General features: G+C 40.8%; 1 protein-coding gene across 3 annotated transcripts; it reads right to left on the bottom strand.

Moving 5' to 3' along the window:
- Window positions 1-49: 49 nt before the first annotated feature.
- On the bottom strand, window positions 50-17,900 carry atp13a2 (ATPase cation transporting 13A2). 3 transcript variants are annotated; one of them, XM_031286737.2, is made up of 29 exons: window positions 17,699-17,900; window positions 14,929-15,005; window positions 14,329-14,496; window positions 13,870-13,928; window positions 13,700-13,766; window positions 13,542-13,621; window positions 13,264-13,341; window positions 13,106-13,175; window positions 12,805-12,939; window positions 12,613-12,679; window positions 11,513-11,644; window positions 10,119-10,280; window positions 9,594-9,704; window positions 9,366-9,412; window positions 9,068-9,256; window positions 8,761-8,967; window positions 7,296-7,406; window positions 6,385-6,541; window positions 6,114-6,225; window positions 5,876-6,000; window positions 5,609-5,763; window positions 4,854-4,946; window positions 4,257-4,336; window positions 3,815-3,967; window positions 3,574-3,670; window positions 3,056-3,279; window positions 2,709-2,860; window positions 1,322-1,491; window positions 50-348 (listed from the first exon to the last, which is right to left on the bottom strand). In XM_031286737.2, the coding sequence occupies exons 1-29, from the start codon at window positions 17,718-17,720 to the stop codon at window positions 181-183; spliced, it is 3,468 nt and encodes a 1,155-aa protein (XP_031142597.1). In that variant the 5' UTR covers window positions 17,721-17,900; the 3' UTR covers window positions 50-180. The 3 variants fall into 3 exon arrangements, with proteins under 3 accessions (XP_031142597.1, XP_035864302.1, XP_035864303.1); XM_036008409.1 differs by having other exon boundaries at window positions 7,290-7,406; XM_036008410.1 differs by lacking the exon at window positions 17,699-17,900 and adding an exon at window positions 15,354-15,535 and having other exon boundaries at window positions 7,290-7,406.
- Window positions 17,901-18,421: the final 521 nt, after the last annotated feature.

Consider the following 18,421-nt stretch of genomic DNA (forward strand, 5'->3'; position numbering starts at 1 on the left):
CTACACTATTAAATCACACTGAAAATACAAACATCTTTCAAAACACAAGTAGTTTAGATAAAAAATTGTTTTTATTAATCAAAGGTAAACATGACTTTGTATTATTGATCAAGTTGGGGATGTAACTGACATTCACTGCATCTGGGTCACGACAGTGTCCAACAGAGGGGCAAGCAGATGCTAGCTAAATTGGATGACTGTGTAATCTCTGGGTGACAGGGTTTGATTAAGGGGCGGCCATGAGGAGGATTCAGACAGAAGGACGTTAAGACGTTTATACTGTTTCTTGGATTCACGCCTCCCACGCAGCAACCGAAGACAGTTCAGGATACCCAAATCTATCAGCACCTGGGGGGAAAAAACAGCAACTGTACGGTTAACAAGAGCCTTTAGGAATATACCAAGCTTAAACAGATTGTCCATTTGGAGTATTTATTAATGATGAAAACGACAAAACGGCGCCTTTTTATTTAGAACAGACATTTTGACTAGCAGCCCAGTTCTACCCAACTGTCCCAGTAAACCATGACAGTGAACATTAAATGATGTGCTTTGCTAGCTGACATTCCTGTCTTTCTAGAATAGAAAGTTATACATTGTGTGTTGTGTTAGAATGGAGCCTGCTGTCACCCAGTATTGTGTATGCTGGTTATTAAAGTTATACTGTATTTGGCACAAAAATCTGAGGATTCTGCTGGGAGAACTAATCCCCACTAACACATAATTGTACAAGATCCAAGATGACTGTCGTCATACATGAAAGTTGGTGCTTATCAAGTCAACAATAACAACACTAGCTTCAGCAGTAAGTGGAGGTAGGGAAAGTGTAAGGAGTTTTGATCTCCAACACAGGTCAGCTATTAAAGCCCAAAGTCTTTATCAGGGTCAAACTTTTGAGGGGTGTGCTGCACGCTTGTACTGTATACAGTATATAAGTATTTTTGTAGTATTTTGAATATACTGAGCATGAAGAAGTTACTATGGACATTTTTATACCTTTTCAACCATTAAAACATGTCACCATTGATGTCAATAGTAACTGACATGAACTCAAGATGAACTGAGGCACTTTTTTCATCATGAAGGAGAATATTACAGACTTTTTATAGCCATCTTTCTGGCCTTTTAGAGGGTCTTCAAAGATAGATTTTGATTGGGGTACAAATGTAATGTCAAGCATCATGGAGAACCCCAACATCAGTTATATCCACAGACTGTCATGCGTCTCATCTGGTTAATGTTGGAGCTAATGATTGAAACAGCAATATTTCATTAACAATTGTCCGAAGAGGGAATATCAAAGTTTAATGTCATCACTCACCTCCACAAAAAAACAAATGAGGAAGTTAAGAGCAGCCAGAGCGACAAGCAGCATTTTGAAATTCATATCAGAGAAGTCGTACAGTTGAAGTATTTTAAGGACAGGCCCGGGATTCAACGCCAGCCAAGTCATCAGGGCAAAGAGGATCAATAGTACACAGAGGAAAATCCCTGGAAAGAAAAAAAGAAAAAACAAAACACCTGAGTTTAGGGTCATAAATCTTAAATAAGTTTTACTTGTAATATTATTGTAGGAGCCCAGGAGGTGTCACCTTTGTGATGTGATGGAGGAGTACAAAACCGCAACAACAAGCAATGCTGGCTAGTTGTTGTATAAGTGAAATGTTTGCTTCTATGAAGATTTATGGATCGTTATGGATTCTTTTATGCAACACCCAGAAAACCGTTTTCAGTAAGAAAAAAATAAATACTGTAAGTGCTGTTAAATATGTGCTGTTTATGACGCATAATTAATGCAAAATTCATACTAAATTTATAGTTTATACTCATAGTCTCATACAGTAAATAAATAGGAAATGTGTTTAATGTAAAGGTTAAAATGAATGTGATGTAATAGTTAAAGATTTTAGTCCATTGTGTTTTTTGTTTCTCTCGGAACTAAAGTTCTCTGTTGTGGTTTCCACTGCTGCGGAATTTGTTAATGGACGAGGAAAAAATCTAACGTGAGCACATGTTACGGGGCTCGGCTCTGCTAATTAAGTAGGAGTTACACTGTTGTAAAAGGCCAAGGCGAACAGTAAAGGATTTTCAAAGGATTTAAGAACCTCTTTTCAGGACAAGCAGCCAACGAGGTATTTTATGTTACATGTGAAGCTTTATTTATATTCGCGCTAAGCGCAATTTGTATTTTATTTTCTTCGGTAATGTATAATTAATTTGACGTGCTTACTATGTTCATTCACATATAGTTCTCACGGCGTGACGTGGATGCATTAAGGACAGAAGAGCAAAGCAATAAACGCCCGTTGTAAAGGACCAACCGGTGTCTGTGTTGTCGTAAAGAGAGCTACAAATCCAGGCATCAAAGGCAATGAGCAGAAGTGGGAGAGTTATTACTCTACTGTGCTACGACGGATGCAGCCCCTCAGTGGCTTTAACGTTTAGGCTTAGCCGCTACAGTTATATTTAACTAGAAGGGCCTCTGCCGAGGCTATGCTCTATCTTGCAATGTCTGCACCAAAATGCAATGGGTTCTTCCACCAAGTTTTTCCATAATCCTGCTGACAAAAAAACCCGAAAATATAACCTCCTTGGCAGAAATAATAAAGCTGACAACAATGAAAAACCGAGCAATTTGTCAGCATGAGTCTGTATGCATCACCCTTCCAACCCCAAATCGTCATCTTTGTACATTTCTGATGACTCACAATTGTAGTATAAGGGTTTCTTGTGAGGGTATCCCTTGGTGACCACCACAGCCATGATGATGTACTGGAAACCTGACAAGGCAAACACACTGGTGTCCTCCATGTTTGGCAGATTGTCTGCGCCAATCCTTGTTGAATTGATTGGAACGTACCTAAAAAAAAAAAGAATAATAATACAGGGATGAACAGTGTATCAAAGTGCATCAAGTGTAAATGGGATGGTTTGTCCTTTTCTAAATCTGAGATATTGGATTTTGTTCAGTGAATGTAAAAACAAATGTAACATCTTTCTTTAGGAAATTCTGAATTGAAATAAAAGCTCTTTGCATGCGTGTCTTTTTACTGACCAGTCCTGTGAGGTGGTGATGAAGAGCGCAGCCAGCTGGCCCAGAACAATCACGGAAGTGTGGATGAAGAGGCTGCCCAGCACAGGCAGGGACATCAGACTGGCTGAGGGTCTGGAGGGGTCCAGCTTGTCACTGGGGCCTCCTCTCCCCATCACAATAGCCAGTGTCGTCACCAGAAAAAAGTCACAAAGCAAGAACTGTTTGTCGGACAACCTCGTCCTCACCTGGACACACATCAAGAACATAGTCACATTTCATTGTAAGTCCTGTAAGCAATGCTTTGGTGATCGGCATGGCGTGCGTTTAGAGTGTCAGTGTGACATGTTGACAGCTGATAGAGGTGCAAACAAATGACTTTGGATTAAAATACATTAAATTGTTACGTTTACAATTCTTTTCAGCTTTTTTTTTGTTAATTTTTTTTTTAAACAGAATTGACTTGACAGAAATACAAATGAATGGCAGCAATATGATGAACTTTTGAAAGTGAGAGTGTAATGAGCTCCACTGCTACTCACTGAATAGAGGGTGAGGACAGCGCAGAGTTGAATGAGGCTGTAACTGGCCATGTATCTAAAGAGACTGAAGGAGGTGACCAGAGAACACCGGCCCTCTCTGTACAGACAAGGAGAAAAAATGAGTTAATATTTGTTTCTGCCGCAGGTACGCTACCACAAACATTACTGGTTTGGTTTGTTTTCAAAAGACGTCATCCATATTTACCCTGCTATTCTAACTCAATGCCTCCTTCTTCCTCACCTGATAAGCAGCGGCACACAGCTGATGTTTTCAGTCTTGGAAGTGAAAGGTGACGCGACTGAAGCCTCGGCTTCAGACAGAGAAACCCCAACATCAGCAGCTCTCAGGGCCCCGCAGTCGTTGGCCCCGTCCCCACACATGCCCACCTTGTAGCTGTGGTAGAGAGTATTATTTAAGTCAGGTAGTAGCCCGTTGTTTAATTATATAAATAATTAAAATGACAAATACTAGACTTGTGATTATACATGTATCATGCAACTAGGGGAAGCCCTTAACTTCAGATGCAACATTTTATGTGGATTCCACAAATAGATGATAGACTGCTATTGGGTGTCAGTATCCCTTAGTACTTTATAGGCTTTTCCACTCTGATGACAATAAAATAAAGTTAGTATCAGTTATGCATAAATGAAAACTCGAGCCCTTTTATGTCTGAACTTACTTAAGTTTCTGCAACTCCTTCACTAGCTGGGTTTTCTGGTCAGGAGCCATGCGTGCAAATACTGTGGCTCGCAGCAAAACCTACAATGACAGCATGTCAAGAAAAGTTGACAAACAATTGATCCCATCTTGATTTTATAATCATCATCTTTGTTATTTAAAAAGGAAAATGTTGCTTGAAATACAGGCTGACAGTCTAATGCCTCAGTTTGAACCAAATTATAATTTCGTTAAATCATTGTCAGAATCAGAATAAGAATCAGCTTTACAGGCCAGGTTTGCGTAGACAAACAAGGAATTTGACTCCGGTAATCTTTGCTCTCAAAGTACAACACTTAACATATTAAGAATAAAAACAGAGTTGATGGTGAGAATATAAAAAAAAATAGTGTACAGTATAACAATACAATAGAATTTACAATTTTACAAAAAATATACAAAAGAGAGGGAAGGAATAGTGCAATATCGTTCGATAGACTGAGATTTTAGGAATTAAATATGAGTACAGTGCAAGGCAGATGTATGCATGTGTCATTTGATTGGCAGATTAGGGGAATATAGTAGAACATTCCTGCTGGGATTACATAGCATTCATTACCTTTGGCAAATACTCAGGGAAGTGATCACAGAGGGCAGCAAAGGACTTGCCATTAATAGCCAAGTGATAGTCAAAACCACTCTGGTACAGGCCCTGAGAAGAGACAAGAAAAGTATTAATAACAGCAGCCAAAATGGATCCTCCCAGTTTTAAAAAAAAAAAGTAGGTAATGATTGTGCTCAATGTGTGTGCTATCCTGATAACTACTTAATCATGATTGACAGAACCATGATTCTCTTCTTCCCAGATATTGGTCGAAGATATATTCTGACAGCAGAGACTTAAAGGTGCAGTAAGCAATGCTGCGCAAAGATTGTTGATATTTTAACTCAACTGGCAAACAAATACACCCCCCCCTTCAGAAGCTCCGCCCCCCAGATTCATGGATAAATAACAACTGGCTGGCCGACACATTCACATGTTGCCTCCCCTCTTGCATCAACTGTCGCTGCCTGTTGGCAATTGGCTGGAATGGTTTGTGGCTCGTGCACTCCTTTCTGCTTGTTTTCTATTTAGGTAGATAGATACTTTATTGATCCCCAAGGGGAAATTCAAGATGGTGTGGTGTTAATACATAGCGATGGCTGTGTATTAACACCAGATTGTTTTTCAGCGCACATAGAAAATAGAGAGCAATGTGACCGTGAGGATATATTCGCTGAATTTGGCAAAAAGTGTTTTGGATTAGCATCGCTTACTGCACCTTTAACCAGACTGCTGAGCAGTGTACTGCAGCGTGTCTGAGCAGGACCGACCTGAGTGATGACCTCCCCTCTGTCTTCCAGGCTGAACCTCAGGGTGGGTATGGACTGGGCAGTGTGGGGGGTTGCATTGACGAATATCACCTTGTCATCAAATCCTACCATCCCACAGCTTTTTGCTACATTGACTGCTGTTAAAATGTTGTCCCCTATGTGAAGAAAGACAAAACGGGACTTAACATGATGTTGATGGCATTTAAGATGCCTGCAATAATAATGCCTTAACGATAATTAAAAAAATAAGTGCAAAATATCTCTCACCAGTGACCATGACAGTGCGAAGGTGTGCCAGTCTCAGCATGTTAATAACCTGGGCACTCTCTGGCTTCACCAGATTCTTCATGATCATCAAGCCCAGGAACTGCATGTCTTTCTCTACCTCCCCTCTGTGGAAAGACAAACAGCTGCATTTACAACACGCTTCAGGTGTAGAGAAATTAATTATTAAGGAGCTTTGGAGCCACAGACAACAAGCCAGAAACACAGAATGGGTTCTCACCGTTCAATGGTCCTTAAGTCAGCGTTCCCGTCTACTGGTTTATAGGCGAGTGCAAGAACTCGGAGACCTTCACTGGAGAAACTGTGCAGTTTGCTGGAGAACTGCCCCGGCACTGTTAACATAAAGCATCCCGTTTAGTATAAATGTAATGTAAAAGAGTAGACAATGCAAAATTAATTTCAATCCAAATCACTAAAAAAAGATCCTGCACTATAGTTGTATATTAACACATGGGATAGTATTATTATATTATTAATATTAAGTTACTGACCAGTTTCTGCTCGGCAGAGGCTAGCCACCATTTCTGGGGATCCTTTCATGAATGCGAGAGCCGAGCATCCGCCGCGGGCCACCGTCACCACACTCATCCTCTGCAGTGCCGAGGAGAAGGGAAACCTCTGAACAATGGCCACCGCCTCGCTTGTGGACTGACAGCCAAATGAAAGAGAAGAATATCAGTTATGCATAACTGAAAACTCTAGACCGATATTGACTAAGAAGTGGAAGGGACTTAGTGCTGATGAACCAACTGTTCTACACCTAATTTGAATTTAATTCAGTTTGCAGTTACATACATTTGCCACAATGTCAAAATCTAACACTATGGTTAAGTAATGGAAAGATCAATAGCTGTACAACAGCAGTTAAGGGGATTTGACATAAAAGCTCTACTGATCAGTCAATATGAGAGTAGTCTCGCTTTGCCAGACCTTCCTGCACAGCGCTGCGGAGGAGGGTCTGGCTAGTCCACACAGCATTCCAGGATGGGAGAAAAACGTGCTCTGTTTTATTGGCATTTCTTTAAACCAATCACAATTGTCTTGGGCGGCGCTAAGCGCCAGACGGAGCCACAGTGCCGCTGCAAAATAGCCTCGGGAAGGAACTTGTTTTGGTGGAACGTGTACGTTTAAAGGTTGTTTTAGTCGTGCAACATAAAACTCAGATTGGACAGATGGTCTAGCTAGCTGTCTGGATTTATCCTGCAGAGATCTGAGGAGCAGTTAACCATAGTCCTCATGAATTGACTGGATTTTAAAATGACCACACAAAGAAAGCCGAAGGTAACAGACATCCGGCCGAAAACTGTGAAATCTGGCGGAATTTCAGGCGGCATTGAAGCAATCCTGGAAGTGGAACGTCATGGATATAGGCTAATATGAGAGTGATGGTAGGGACACTCACAGCTTCTTGAGCTTGAGGCTGTTGTTTAGGCGGTCTCAAAACAGCCAAAACTCTGTGGCCTCCAAACTCTGCATCCAGCACATTTCCATCTCCCTCTGGCTCATGGAGTGTCTGGGAAAATATACACAATGTAAAGATACTGATTTAGATTAACATATTATAAAAGAAGTTCACAGTGAGATGATATGTTATGCGTGGGAGAATGGATCTGCAGTCGCTTGAGGCACGTTAAAACAAAAAGTGGTTCTTGCAATGTCCCTGGTGTTAATAACAATATTTGCAATATCTGTTCACATTGATAGGGAAAAACGGCCAAAATGGAAGTCATGTTTTACAATAATTGTGTACCTGATACCAACAGAATAATTTCAATATTGGCATGTATTTACAATTTTTTTTAACCAACTTCAAGTCAAGCTTGGGGCCTGGTATCCTCCTAAAAAAAAAACTCCTATATAAAACCAAATTTAGGTTTTTATTTTTGTTAAAAAAAAGGTTTGCCTTTTACTGCTAGAAATAAAATAGTCCAAAGTACCTTTTTGTCAGTGTTATATTATGATGATGTAATTTACTTACATGCATCTTCATCTCTTTTGAAAAAACTGGATGCCTTGCTGTTTGTAACTGGTGCAAGCTTCCGTATACATCATGTATATGAAATGGTTCAATGGACTTCACTTTGTTTAAAGGAGAAAAACCCATATGTTAATTTTTATTGCAAAAGCTTTACTGGGTAAATTACCGCAGTACATATCCAGCTTACTGACATATTACTCCAGTAGCTTTAACACTAGCTCATCAGAGACAGTTCTTCTCATGGTCCCAACCATCCAAACAGAGCTGGGTAAATCTGCCTTTTCCTTTCACGCAGGGCATACAGGACTTGGAAACTTTACCCTCTCTTAAAAGGTTTACGGAACATTGTTGTTGCTTTTAACAGGTGCAAGTATTTTGTTGTCATTACTTAGAATTCCTCATGAGGAATTCTACCTCATGGGGGCGACAGAAACTACGCACTATAGCTTTAAAGGTGCACTATGAGTTCCTGCATGGTCACGTCTGTTGACGTTCCAAGTAAATTTAAAACAAAACAGAGCAAGCTCGCCCGTCCCCCCATGTCTCCATAACTGTCTTGACTAACTGTCACTAACCCCCACTCCCTCCCCCAACCATCTTGTCGATGATTGGCTAGAGTGGTTTGTTGTATTTTGGTGCACAGCCTGTGCCTCTAATGTTCGTTTGACGTTTACGACCCCCTTGTTGTCTCCCGAGACCGGGCTTTTTCACAGTGTATTCAGGGGGCAGGCAGCTAGCGGATCAAGGAGAGATGCCTATGATTTGAGACAAAAATGAAATCGCGCTGAAACCATGCAGGAACTCATAGTGCACCTTTAAATGACAAAAGGGTTTTTACCCGGTTCTAGTCAAGTACCTCTTGAAATTAAATAACTTTATAGTGTCATACCCAACCAGTGGACTCGACCATCTTGAGCTCCAGAGGATCTCCGAGGGGCTCTCCTTGCAACAGTGTCACAGTGTGACAGCAGGCCAGGCCTGAGAGCATGGGACCTGGGGACAGGAGTCTGGGATCTGGGACCAGCTCTGAGAAACCAGCAGGTCCCCCCTCCATCACTCCCCACACATCCATACCGTCCTCCGTAAGAGTCCCTGTCTGGAGAAACAAAAGTACTCTGATGAAAGACAACTTCAACATGTGGCCACAGCTGTTCTCCACATACACAGTCGACTTTAGCTAATGGAATCCCCCTCACCTTGTCAAAGCAGAAGAGTGAGACCTTGCCACAAATGTTGATGCGTGGTGGACTGATGCAGAAGACGCCCTGGCTCTTCAGCCTGTGCTGGGCATAGATAGTGCCAGTGGTGATGGCTGCAGATAGGGCAGGAGGCACTGCGATGGTCACAACATCCAGGCTCATAACCACCAACTCCAGCCAGGTCACCTGGACACACACCCAGAACAAGTCAGTGATATCACTTTCTTTATTGTTTGCATGCCAAATAAAGACAGGCCAGAAAACATTTGGTCTTTGCATTGTGGCTTGCACTTACACCCGATTTGAAGAGGACCACAAAGCTGTAAATGGTGCCAACAAAAGCTGTAGCAAGAAGAAAAATATTGGAAAGAGTTTATTAATGTTCAATTATAACTGAATTATAGGTTTAAAAAAAAGGCTTGAAATACATAACCCTGAGTAACTCAGTTGTAGATACAGATAACATTAACTTATTCATACACTCTTGAAACGAAATTAGGCAGGTTGCTGTTAAAGCTCTTACCAACAAAACCAAGGATGAGCAGGAACTTAGCAGAATCTTGGTAGAAGCGGAAGTCGGTTGGATGAGGATACAAAATGGAGCTGACCAGGTTACCTTTGGCTGTGAAAAACCCTAAGGATGAGATATAAGCTCATATAAACTCTTTGACTGCACCCCCCCCCCCCCCCAATAAAACATTTGCAAAGCTGATTTTTCAAAAAGTTTGACACTCGTTTAGATTCATGTTAGCTAGGAAGCAGTCGTCTCTTCTTTTCTTAATTTCAGCATATCTTGGTGTGTAACATACCATCACCTGTAGATCAGTGGAATGGTGTGACACCATTGGCAGGACTGTGTATTGCGTATCCTGTGGTCACTTTTGCACAAGTGCGTCTTTACGTGTGAGACAGACAAAATGGGTACCTGCTCATAGAAAAACTGCTTCATAGCACGGCTAGAGGTCCAGAACTCCATAGGTTACCTTTAACTCTTAACTGACATCTCACTAAAATGTTACAGACTCAGATCCTCAGTGTCTCTACTCACCGGTGCTTGTGACCACAGCAACAGCACCGCTGCCTCCCGGCCCTCCACCTTTGGCCTGAATGAGCTGGGTACCACAGAATAGGGTGTGTCTGTGCTCAGTCTCTGAGCTGTACCTCCCCTCACCAGCTAGCAGTGGCGTCTTTAGCACTGGGACACTTTCACCTGGACACAGGAAGGATGAGAACAGGTGAACACAGTGACACCTCACAGGAAGATGTAGAACAAGCTGGAGGCACAGACTGTGAAAAGAGTAGGCATCACATACTTAACAAATGCCATTTGCAAAGGCTTTTATTGATTTTAAGGAACAGAAATTGGATTTTGGTACCAATCAAACATTCACTCTAAAACTACATGGAACTAGGAAATGGGAGACGGAGTATTTGTTTTTCTAGCCAGAAATTATACTGAATTGCAATTTGGTTTCACTTTAGTTTTTGCTGAGTGGTATGGAACCAGGTTTTTTTTGTGCCACATTTACTGTATTTTCTTATTTGTTGCCAGTTTTTGTTAAAAGGTTCCATATTATGCTCATTTTTAGGTCCATACTTGTATTTTGGGTTTCTAATAGAACAAGTTTACATGCTTTAATGTTCAAAAACGCATTCTTTTTCTCATACTATCTGTCTGAATATACCTGTATTCACCCTCTGTCTGAAAGGCTCCGTTTTAGGGCCTGTCCCTTTAAGACCCCCCTCCCAAAAAGGCCCAGTCTGCTCTGATTGGGTGTTCCGCATGAGGGTCTGCACTCATTGCAATTTTGATAACTGTTTTGATTCACAATTAAAGTGGAAAATAAAGGTTTTGTGTTTAATGTATTTTTGTTGATGTTGAAATGGATTTTAAAACATATGGTATCGAAAAAAGTATCGTTAAGGAACCGGCATCGAAACTGAGGTATCGAAATTGGCACCAGATCGAAAGATTTTGAACGATGCCCAGCCCTATATAGATGTGACTTCACAACCGTACGAAAGTCCTGACGGCTCATTTAAATTGCACAGTTTCCGAATACGGGCTGTGTGCATTTCTCTGTGGATTGAGCGTTTTTATACCTACCTACCTACAGTATTTATATAGCACCTCAACCTGCTTTCTAATAAAAAAAGACATGGGAATCTCACTTTTTACAATACAATAGATTCACTGAGGAGCAAGAAATCAAAGGCTTGAACCCTCACCACCACAAGGTTATATACCAGTTAATCCCTTTGATGAACTAGCGCCAATGTGCAGTCATCTTGAAAAATCACTTTTGATGGCCAATTTGTGACTCTAATTAGCCTCAAGGTTGTGAAATGTAACATAACCCCAGCTTTTTAAATTAAATCCTACATAAAAAGTGGAAAACAGTTACGCTCTGCCTTGTATTGTTGTTGAGGTTTGTTGATCACCTGTGAGCATGCTCTCGTTGACCAGACACTCCCCAGCCAGCAGGGCCGCATCACAGGGCAGCAGCAGACCTTCCTGAGGGATGATTAGACAGTCGCCGGGGGCCAGTTCCTCTGAGCTAACAAGTTCCTCCACTGAGAAAACACACAACCAGGAATAAATGTCCTTGTAGAGAGTTCTGGGTTTAATGCAGAATGACTTGACTTAAAAGAAAAAATGTTCTTTCAAAACATTCCTAAAAGGCTTCACGGTTACTTGCTTACCATAGAAGTGGGAACTGGGGGCAGCCATACTATATTTTTCCGAGCCCTGTAAGCTGGTTTAGCTAGTTAAAGGCTTGCTACCGTGACACTGATGTCTGCCCATAGAATGGTGAATTTTGAAGAAACTGACTCTTCCCAACCTTAACATGGAGAATAGGCTATTACACGTGTGGTATGGATCTTTATTGATTCTCCTAGCCTTTTTTTCTTGCAGCCCCTGGTGTAAATATCATTTATGGCGTTTTTCCATTACATGGTACCTGCTCGACTCGCCTCGACTCTACTTGCCTCGGCACACTGTGCGTCCGTTTTCCGGACTTTTTTTCGTAATGGAAAACCAAAAAAGGCGAGTAGAGTCGAGGCGAGTCAAGCAGGTACCATGTAATGGAAAAGCGCCATTAGGCAGGGTGGGGCACTGCCTACTATATGTTCAGCCAAACAAAACACTCTGCAGGGCTCACGGTCCTGTTCTGTGCCATTTCCATACCAGTCAGTGATGTTCCCCGTAGAGGACACTATCAATGGTGCAGAAGTAGAAATTCCTCAGTATTTGAGGGGATCTGTGATTTGGTGACTGTGGAGGCCATTTCAGTACAAAGAACTCATTGTCACGTTCAAGAAACTAGTTTGAGATGATTTGAGCTTTGTGCCATGGCGCATTATCTCGCTGGAAGTAGCCATTAGAAGATGGGTAGACTGTGGTCATAGCAGGATGGTTAGCAACAGTACTCAGGTGAACAAAACCCTATATATCAATCGCATAACAAATGCACTTAGATAATTTTCTGAAACTACAAAGAAATTCACATTAGGAGAAGAATAGATTTGCAAAAACCCACCTCCTGAGTTTCTCCGTATTGTGACATTTGTGACCAACCGGGCCATGTTGCGAAGAGTGACGCTTTGCTGTGGAGTATGGTCAAATAAGGTTTATATTTATTTTTTTATATATTTATATAATAATATTAACCATCTATTTCCAGAGCTAAGCACAGATTTTAATCAGATTGAATATCCCACTACAGGCTCACCTTGCGGATCTCATAAAGTGAGATACCGATGGATAAAATGGAGATAATAAATATACAAATGGCGTAATAATAGTAATTGTCGACAATCCACAGGGTGATGCTGAACACTTGGAACACATAGAATGGGTTGAGGACCTAAAGTGGGCAGATCAAAAGAGACACAGAAGGAAGGAGCAAGTTCAAGTTGATACTTCACCTGGATTTGGAACAAAATATCACTTCAAAACATTCTAAACCATCATTAAAAGTAAAAAAAAAAATCAAATCTGAGGCAGTATGAAAGACAGATTTTCCATCTCACCTCCTCAAACAGCAGTTTCACGTAAGACTTCACCTGCACATCAATAAGGTTCGGCCCATACATGCATCTCCTGAAAGAATTCACGTCATGAATTACTCAGCAGTGCCCTCTGAGATTAAAGAGTCTGTTTATTTCCCCATGCATGCATCCTTTCCTACCTGAGGCTTTGCTCCAGGTGACTCAGGCCCTTTTGGAAGCCATACACGTCATTGCAGGTCCAGTCCTCATTGAGGACACTACAAATAAAGATGGAAGGTTTCAACATTATAGTTAATAAAAAAGGAAATATTTTAGTATTTTATAGCTGTATATTGAGAACATAACTGAGTATAAGCAGAAAGTAGCAGTGCCTAAAAACAGTCTCAATACAAATATACAGGATGAATCTAGCTGCTCAGTACTCAGTGCTATGTTCCTCTTTTTCCTGTTTTATTACCTGACACGACAGAAAGCTCCTTTCCTGCCCAGCCAGATGTAGCGCAGTCCTTTAAACAGGTAGTAGCGCAGCAGCGTTTTCTGTAACACAATAATAGTCACTTTCAGTCTGGTAAAAGAAAATCACTCAGCACATCATTCTGCCAACTTCTTCCTTACCTCCTCCTTGTGCAGCTGAATTGTATCTCTCCATTCATTTTCCTCCAGCTCTACCACCATTTCCAAACTGAAAGGGACAAAGCAAGTAGGTAGAGGCTACATACATTTTTCAGATATGTGTTGAAAGGCTAAAGGTGATGCTGTGAGAGGATAGAGACATTGAAGCTGACCTGCTGCTATCCATCTCCTCTGTGAGGACCTCCACCACATGCTGCTGGCCAAAACTGTCCTGAAGGAAAGACGACACCGATACATGTGTGATTGCTGGGAACTAGGCACTTGACCAACCAAGATATGCAGTGAATCAGAGCACAACACATAATACTGCCATAGACATGGTCCTCTTTACCATTTTACACTAACATTCATGCTTGGTGATCAGAATGTCATGAGACAGAACCGATAAATATAGCTAGTTGTATGTTAATGTGGAAAAGACTAAAAGCATTTTGGACATCAACCTTTTAAACTAACATTTCAGTGCAGGAGGTTTTATTAAAGAACCTAGAAGGATAATGAAGTAAAACGCAGGTCAGATGCAATTCTTGCAATGCAAAGAGAAAAGTAAGTATTAATGCCAGGTGTCAAGTGGGTTTTAAATCTAAGTAGGAATGAATTCATTTCCTCACTCTTATTAGCAGAATATCTGCCAAAGCAAGAGGGCAGGAGCAGCAGCGGGCCAGGACAGCAAGCCTTGGGCGCCAGTGAAACACAATCAGGAGGACACCCAAGGACAGCACAGCAGCCAGACGACACAACCACAACCTCCAGCGCACCCACTTATACCCCTGAACATCCTGTTGGGGCAAAGAAGTCAGACAGTCCATTCAGATTCAAACAAAGGTTAATTTCCATACAGCTGGTTTATCAGCACCCATTTTACATGATAAACAGCCACTGCGGCTTTCAACAGTGATACCTGAAACAAGTGTGACAGAAAATTTTCAAAACCACTGATTTCTCTGTATCTGTTAAATATAGCAAGATTATAGAGACCATGCACATCTCTAAGTTCTACATCTACAGGTGGCATTGTACGTTTTCACACCACATTCAAGTAAGCTAAGCACACTACCGCTTTCACCCGTCTTACCTGTCAACAAAGACTGCAACTTCACTTATATTTGCTGTATTTTCCCCATTAGTCTTGGATGCAAACATAATTTGTCACACTTGTGGCCATTGTTGGTATAGCAGTAAAAAAACAAAAAAACAGTGGAGGTTCTTACCATGTGAGAGTCAGGACTGAGCAGTGGGTCTCGTGGACTGGGTGACGGGAGTCCGCTCTGCGGCTCCACCACGCTACCTACAGAACAGGTACGCACTGTTAACACAACTATCCTACTCCTCTCACTCTCACAACGTTTGAACTAAGCACACAACACACACCCTCAAAGTCAATGCTAACAAAACACCCTCTGCAAAGCTCTAGTCGAGTCCATGGGCCAAATTGCAATAGGAGGATACAATACAAACAAAGTCAAACTTTAGGAAGCTATGTGAGATTGTGGGAGGTTACTATAACCTGTAAACACAGCTGAGTACGACGGAAACACTCCTGTAGAAATGCCGTAAGTATTATACGTTTGCTATGAACTCGTAGTAATGTCTATATGTTAACAGTATAAAATAACCGAACAAATTAAAAAAATACCATGTGGAGTAAAGTAAGTTGTTTGTTTAACTAGATGCTCGCTTCCGCATCCGAAGATGTAGGGAAAATCAACACAAACGTATTTCGTGTTAAAAACACATTTGAGGAAAAAAAATAAGCTCACCGTCAACTCGAAACCGTGCGTATTATTGCATATTTCCCCGAAATTATAAAAATATAGACTGTAGAGTGAGCAAATGCCGCTGTTGTATGTTTCCCACCTTCCTTTTTTAACTGCGAGCGGTGTCTCGAGCGTCTGATACCGGACTACTTTACTTGCTTAACCGGATTTTTAAGCACTGATACACGAGCCCCCACAGCCATTTCTGACGACAAATGAACCAAAAATATCTTGTTAACAAAGATGTCGAAAGGAAGGACATTTAATACTTGTATTCCACATTGTTGCAATGTCACGACTGTTGACTGGAGCTGCACCGAGAAAACGGACGCTACAAGATTGTATAGTCTAGCCTACATACAAACAAATGAACGGTTGTGTTATTTATTTGTCAGTTTATTATTGTTCATATGACGACACCAACAACCTGACAGGGAAGGCAGACATCTCAACATTGTCATATTTTTGGATAAAGAAAGGCAAACTCATCAATACATTTGATAGTTTTACTCTCCCATGGCACCATATACATGTATCAAAGATTCCACACATCAAACAATTATTTAAACATAAAGTTATCACTAAGGTAATAGTTTCCTCATGATAAGAGTATGTTGGTTGTGAAGGACACCAGAACAAGTGTTATATTATTTGTGTCCTACTTGTTGTGTGTGTACTGTTCATCTACATACAGTAGTACACATCACTACACACTGCCCAGACTGAGTCATCTGTTTTGTCATAATGCACATGATTGTAGCATAATCATGTGAAAGCTCATCAAGGCGAATGTGACGTAATGTGAGTTATTTTGCCAAATCACATGCTTGCCTTGTTCTAACTAGGCCAATCTCTACCAACAATAGCCTAGAAAGAAGTATCAGGTCTGCAATCAAATGGCTCTTGTGTTTAAAGTCATTCATCATGGTTTGCTGTGTGACAAAGCTACACAGTTACAGCCAAATTCCAGCTGGTTTCAAGTAACCAATCCATGCACAATACTTTACCTAAATAGACACACAGGAATTCTGATTTTAAATTACCTTTGTCCCCCAGGCATCAATCAATAATTTTGTTCAAAGGGACACCTACATTTGGAGGAGAGGAGGACTTCCAACAAGGCCATAGCGGATATTACATCACTACAAATATGACTTTATTAATTTTGCTTTGTCCGATTAGCTGTAGATTACTCAAAGAAAGCCCAGACTTTCAGTTTCATCATCAACCAAAACCATTACACGGCAAGTTTCTACTATTTCGAAAAAGGGAAACAAGTATCCACAAGTGACAGACACCTGGCAGTCATCTGAGCTGATGGTGCAAAAAACAACCCTTAACCTCAAATAGCACCACAGCTGCATCATCTACAGTACAAGCAATGCCAAGACTGAAAGCCTGGTTGGTGGACCAGTCGGACACTTACAGGACCTTTAGAGTAAGCTATCTCTGTACTGCAATTACTACTTAGCAGCCTACAAATAAGCCAAATCCTAAAGCTCATAAATGCTGATTTATCTGTTGGGCTCTAATTGAGGTCTGTGGAGGATTCTGAAAAGAAACACTGCTGTTGAATTTGAATGTCATTTTTTTCACAGCTGTGAGGACCTCAAATGAAATTCCTCCCATCTCCATTGTAATGGGGAGGAAGCAGAGATGGATATCTCACTGTCAGCCATGCAAATAAAACAAACGGCTTGGATTTACCACTAGCTAGAGCTTTTAAACTCAACTTCACCCCACTAGGCACGTTTGTATTTGAAGAACATTTCTCACTAAAGCTACTCAATAAAAGGAGTTTAACGGAAAAAGAAATGCCTTTTAATTGCTTTGATCAAAATAAGTTATTTTCCTGATTGATTGCCAAATGGTAGTTAAATTAAGATCTTAACCCAAGTTAACTAGCTAGCTAACCCTGTCAACACTAACTTGAGTAACGTTAGTGTCCATGGCAAGTGTTGAGTTTGACAAAGGTAAGAAAAATGGGTAAAAATTTGACAGCAGATCATTCTGTCAGTTGTTGCCCCCATATAACATGCAATCAGTCAACTTTTGTAAGTACATTACAAACTACCGTTCTTTTTTGGTTTTAGCTTACAGTTAACGGCAGCGCGCTGTGGAGGAGGGTCTGGCAAAGCGAGACTTACAGGTTAGCAAACATCTGTTTAGCTTCAGTCTGCTATCGGGAGTGAATGGTTGGTTAACAGCATTCAAACACACTTACCACGCCTAACGGTATCCATCATCTGCTCACGATGACAGCCTGCACATTACCTTCTTTCACACCATCGTAACCTAAATGACAGAATGTCTTCTAAGACAAGAACCAGAAAAAAAAAATATTTATTATCCCATGATCCCCCAGCTACACACTATACCCTTCTACGGGAAGTCGCGTTGTCCAAAATAGTCACAAGCGAGCCCATGTGTCGAAACACCGTAACGCCAGCCTGCTACAACAGTTACAGTAACGTTTACTGTGGAACCGTATTTCTGCTCAGCTCCTCCACATAGCAGATCATTTAATCTATATGCGATTTAATAATTTTATTTTGTCCTGATTAGCAGTTTTATTTGAATGCTTTTGCCAATCTCCTACACATTTCTATTAGGAGTGTGAAACTTCACAGAAAACCAAAACGGTTTTTATTTGTAGGTCATCCTTGGTAAAGTGCTGATAAGTATAAACTTAGGCTTTAAACCATTCATTAATGTTTTGTAGCTTTATTATAAGCCATTTACACTGTGTTCCAAATTATTATGCAAATTATATTTTTCACTGAATTTCCTAAATAGTCGATGCAAATGACAGTCAGTATAATTTTCAAGTCACCAACCGTTAGGGTATAAGTCGAATTTCATTGAACAAACCACCCAATGAAAACAGTATTTTTTTTTTTTAAATATTTAACAATAAAAAACTCAAAATGCACTGTTCCAAATTATT

This window comes from Sander lucioperca, chromosome 12, assembly GCF_008315115.2.
Source record: "Sander lucioperca isolate FBNREF2018 chromosome 12, SLUC_FBN_1.2, whole genome shotgun sequence".
Taxonomy (NCBI): Eukaryota; Metazoa; Chordata; class Actinopteri; order Perciformes; family Percidae; genus Sander; species Sander lucioperca.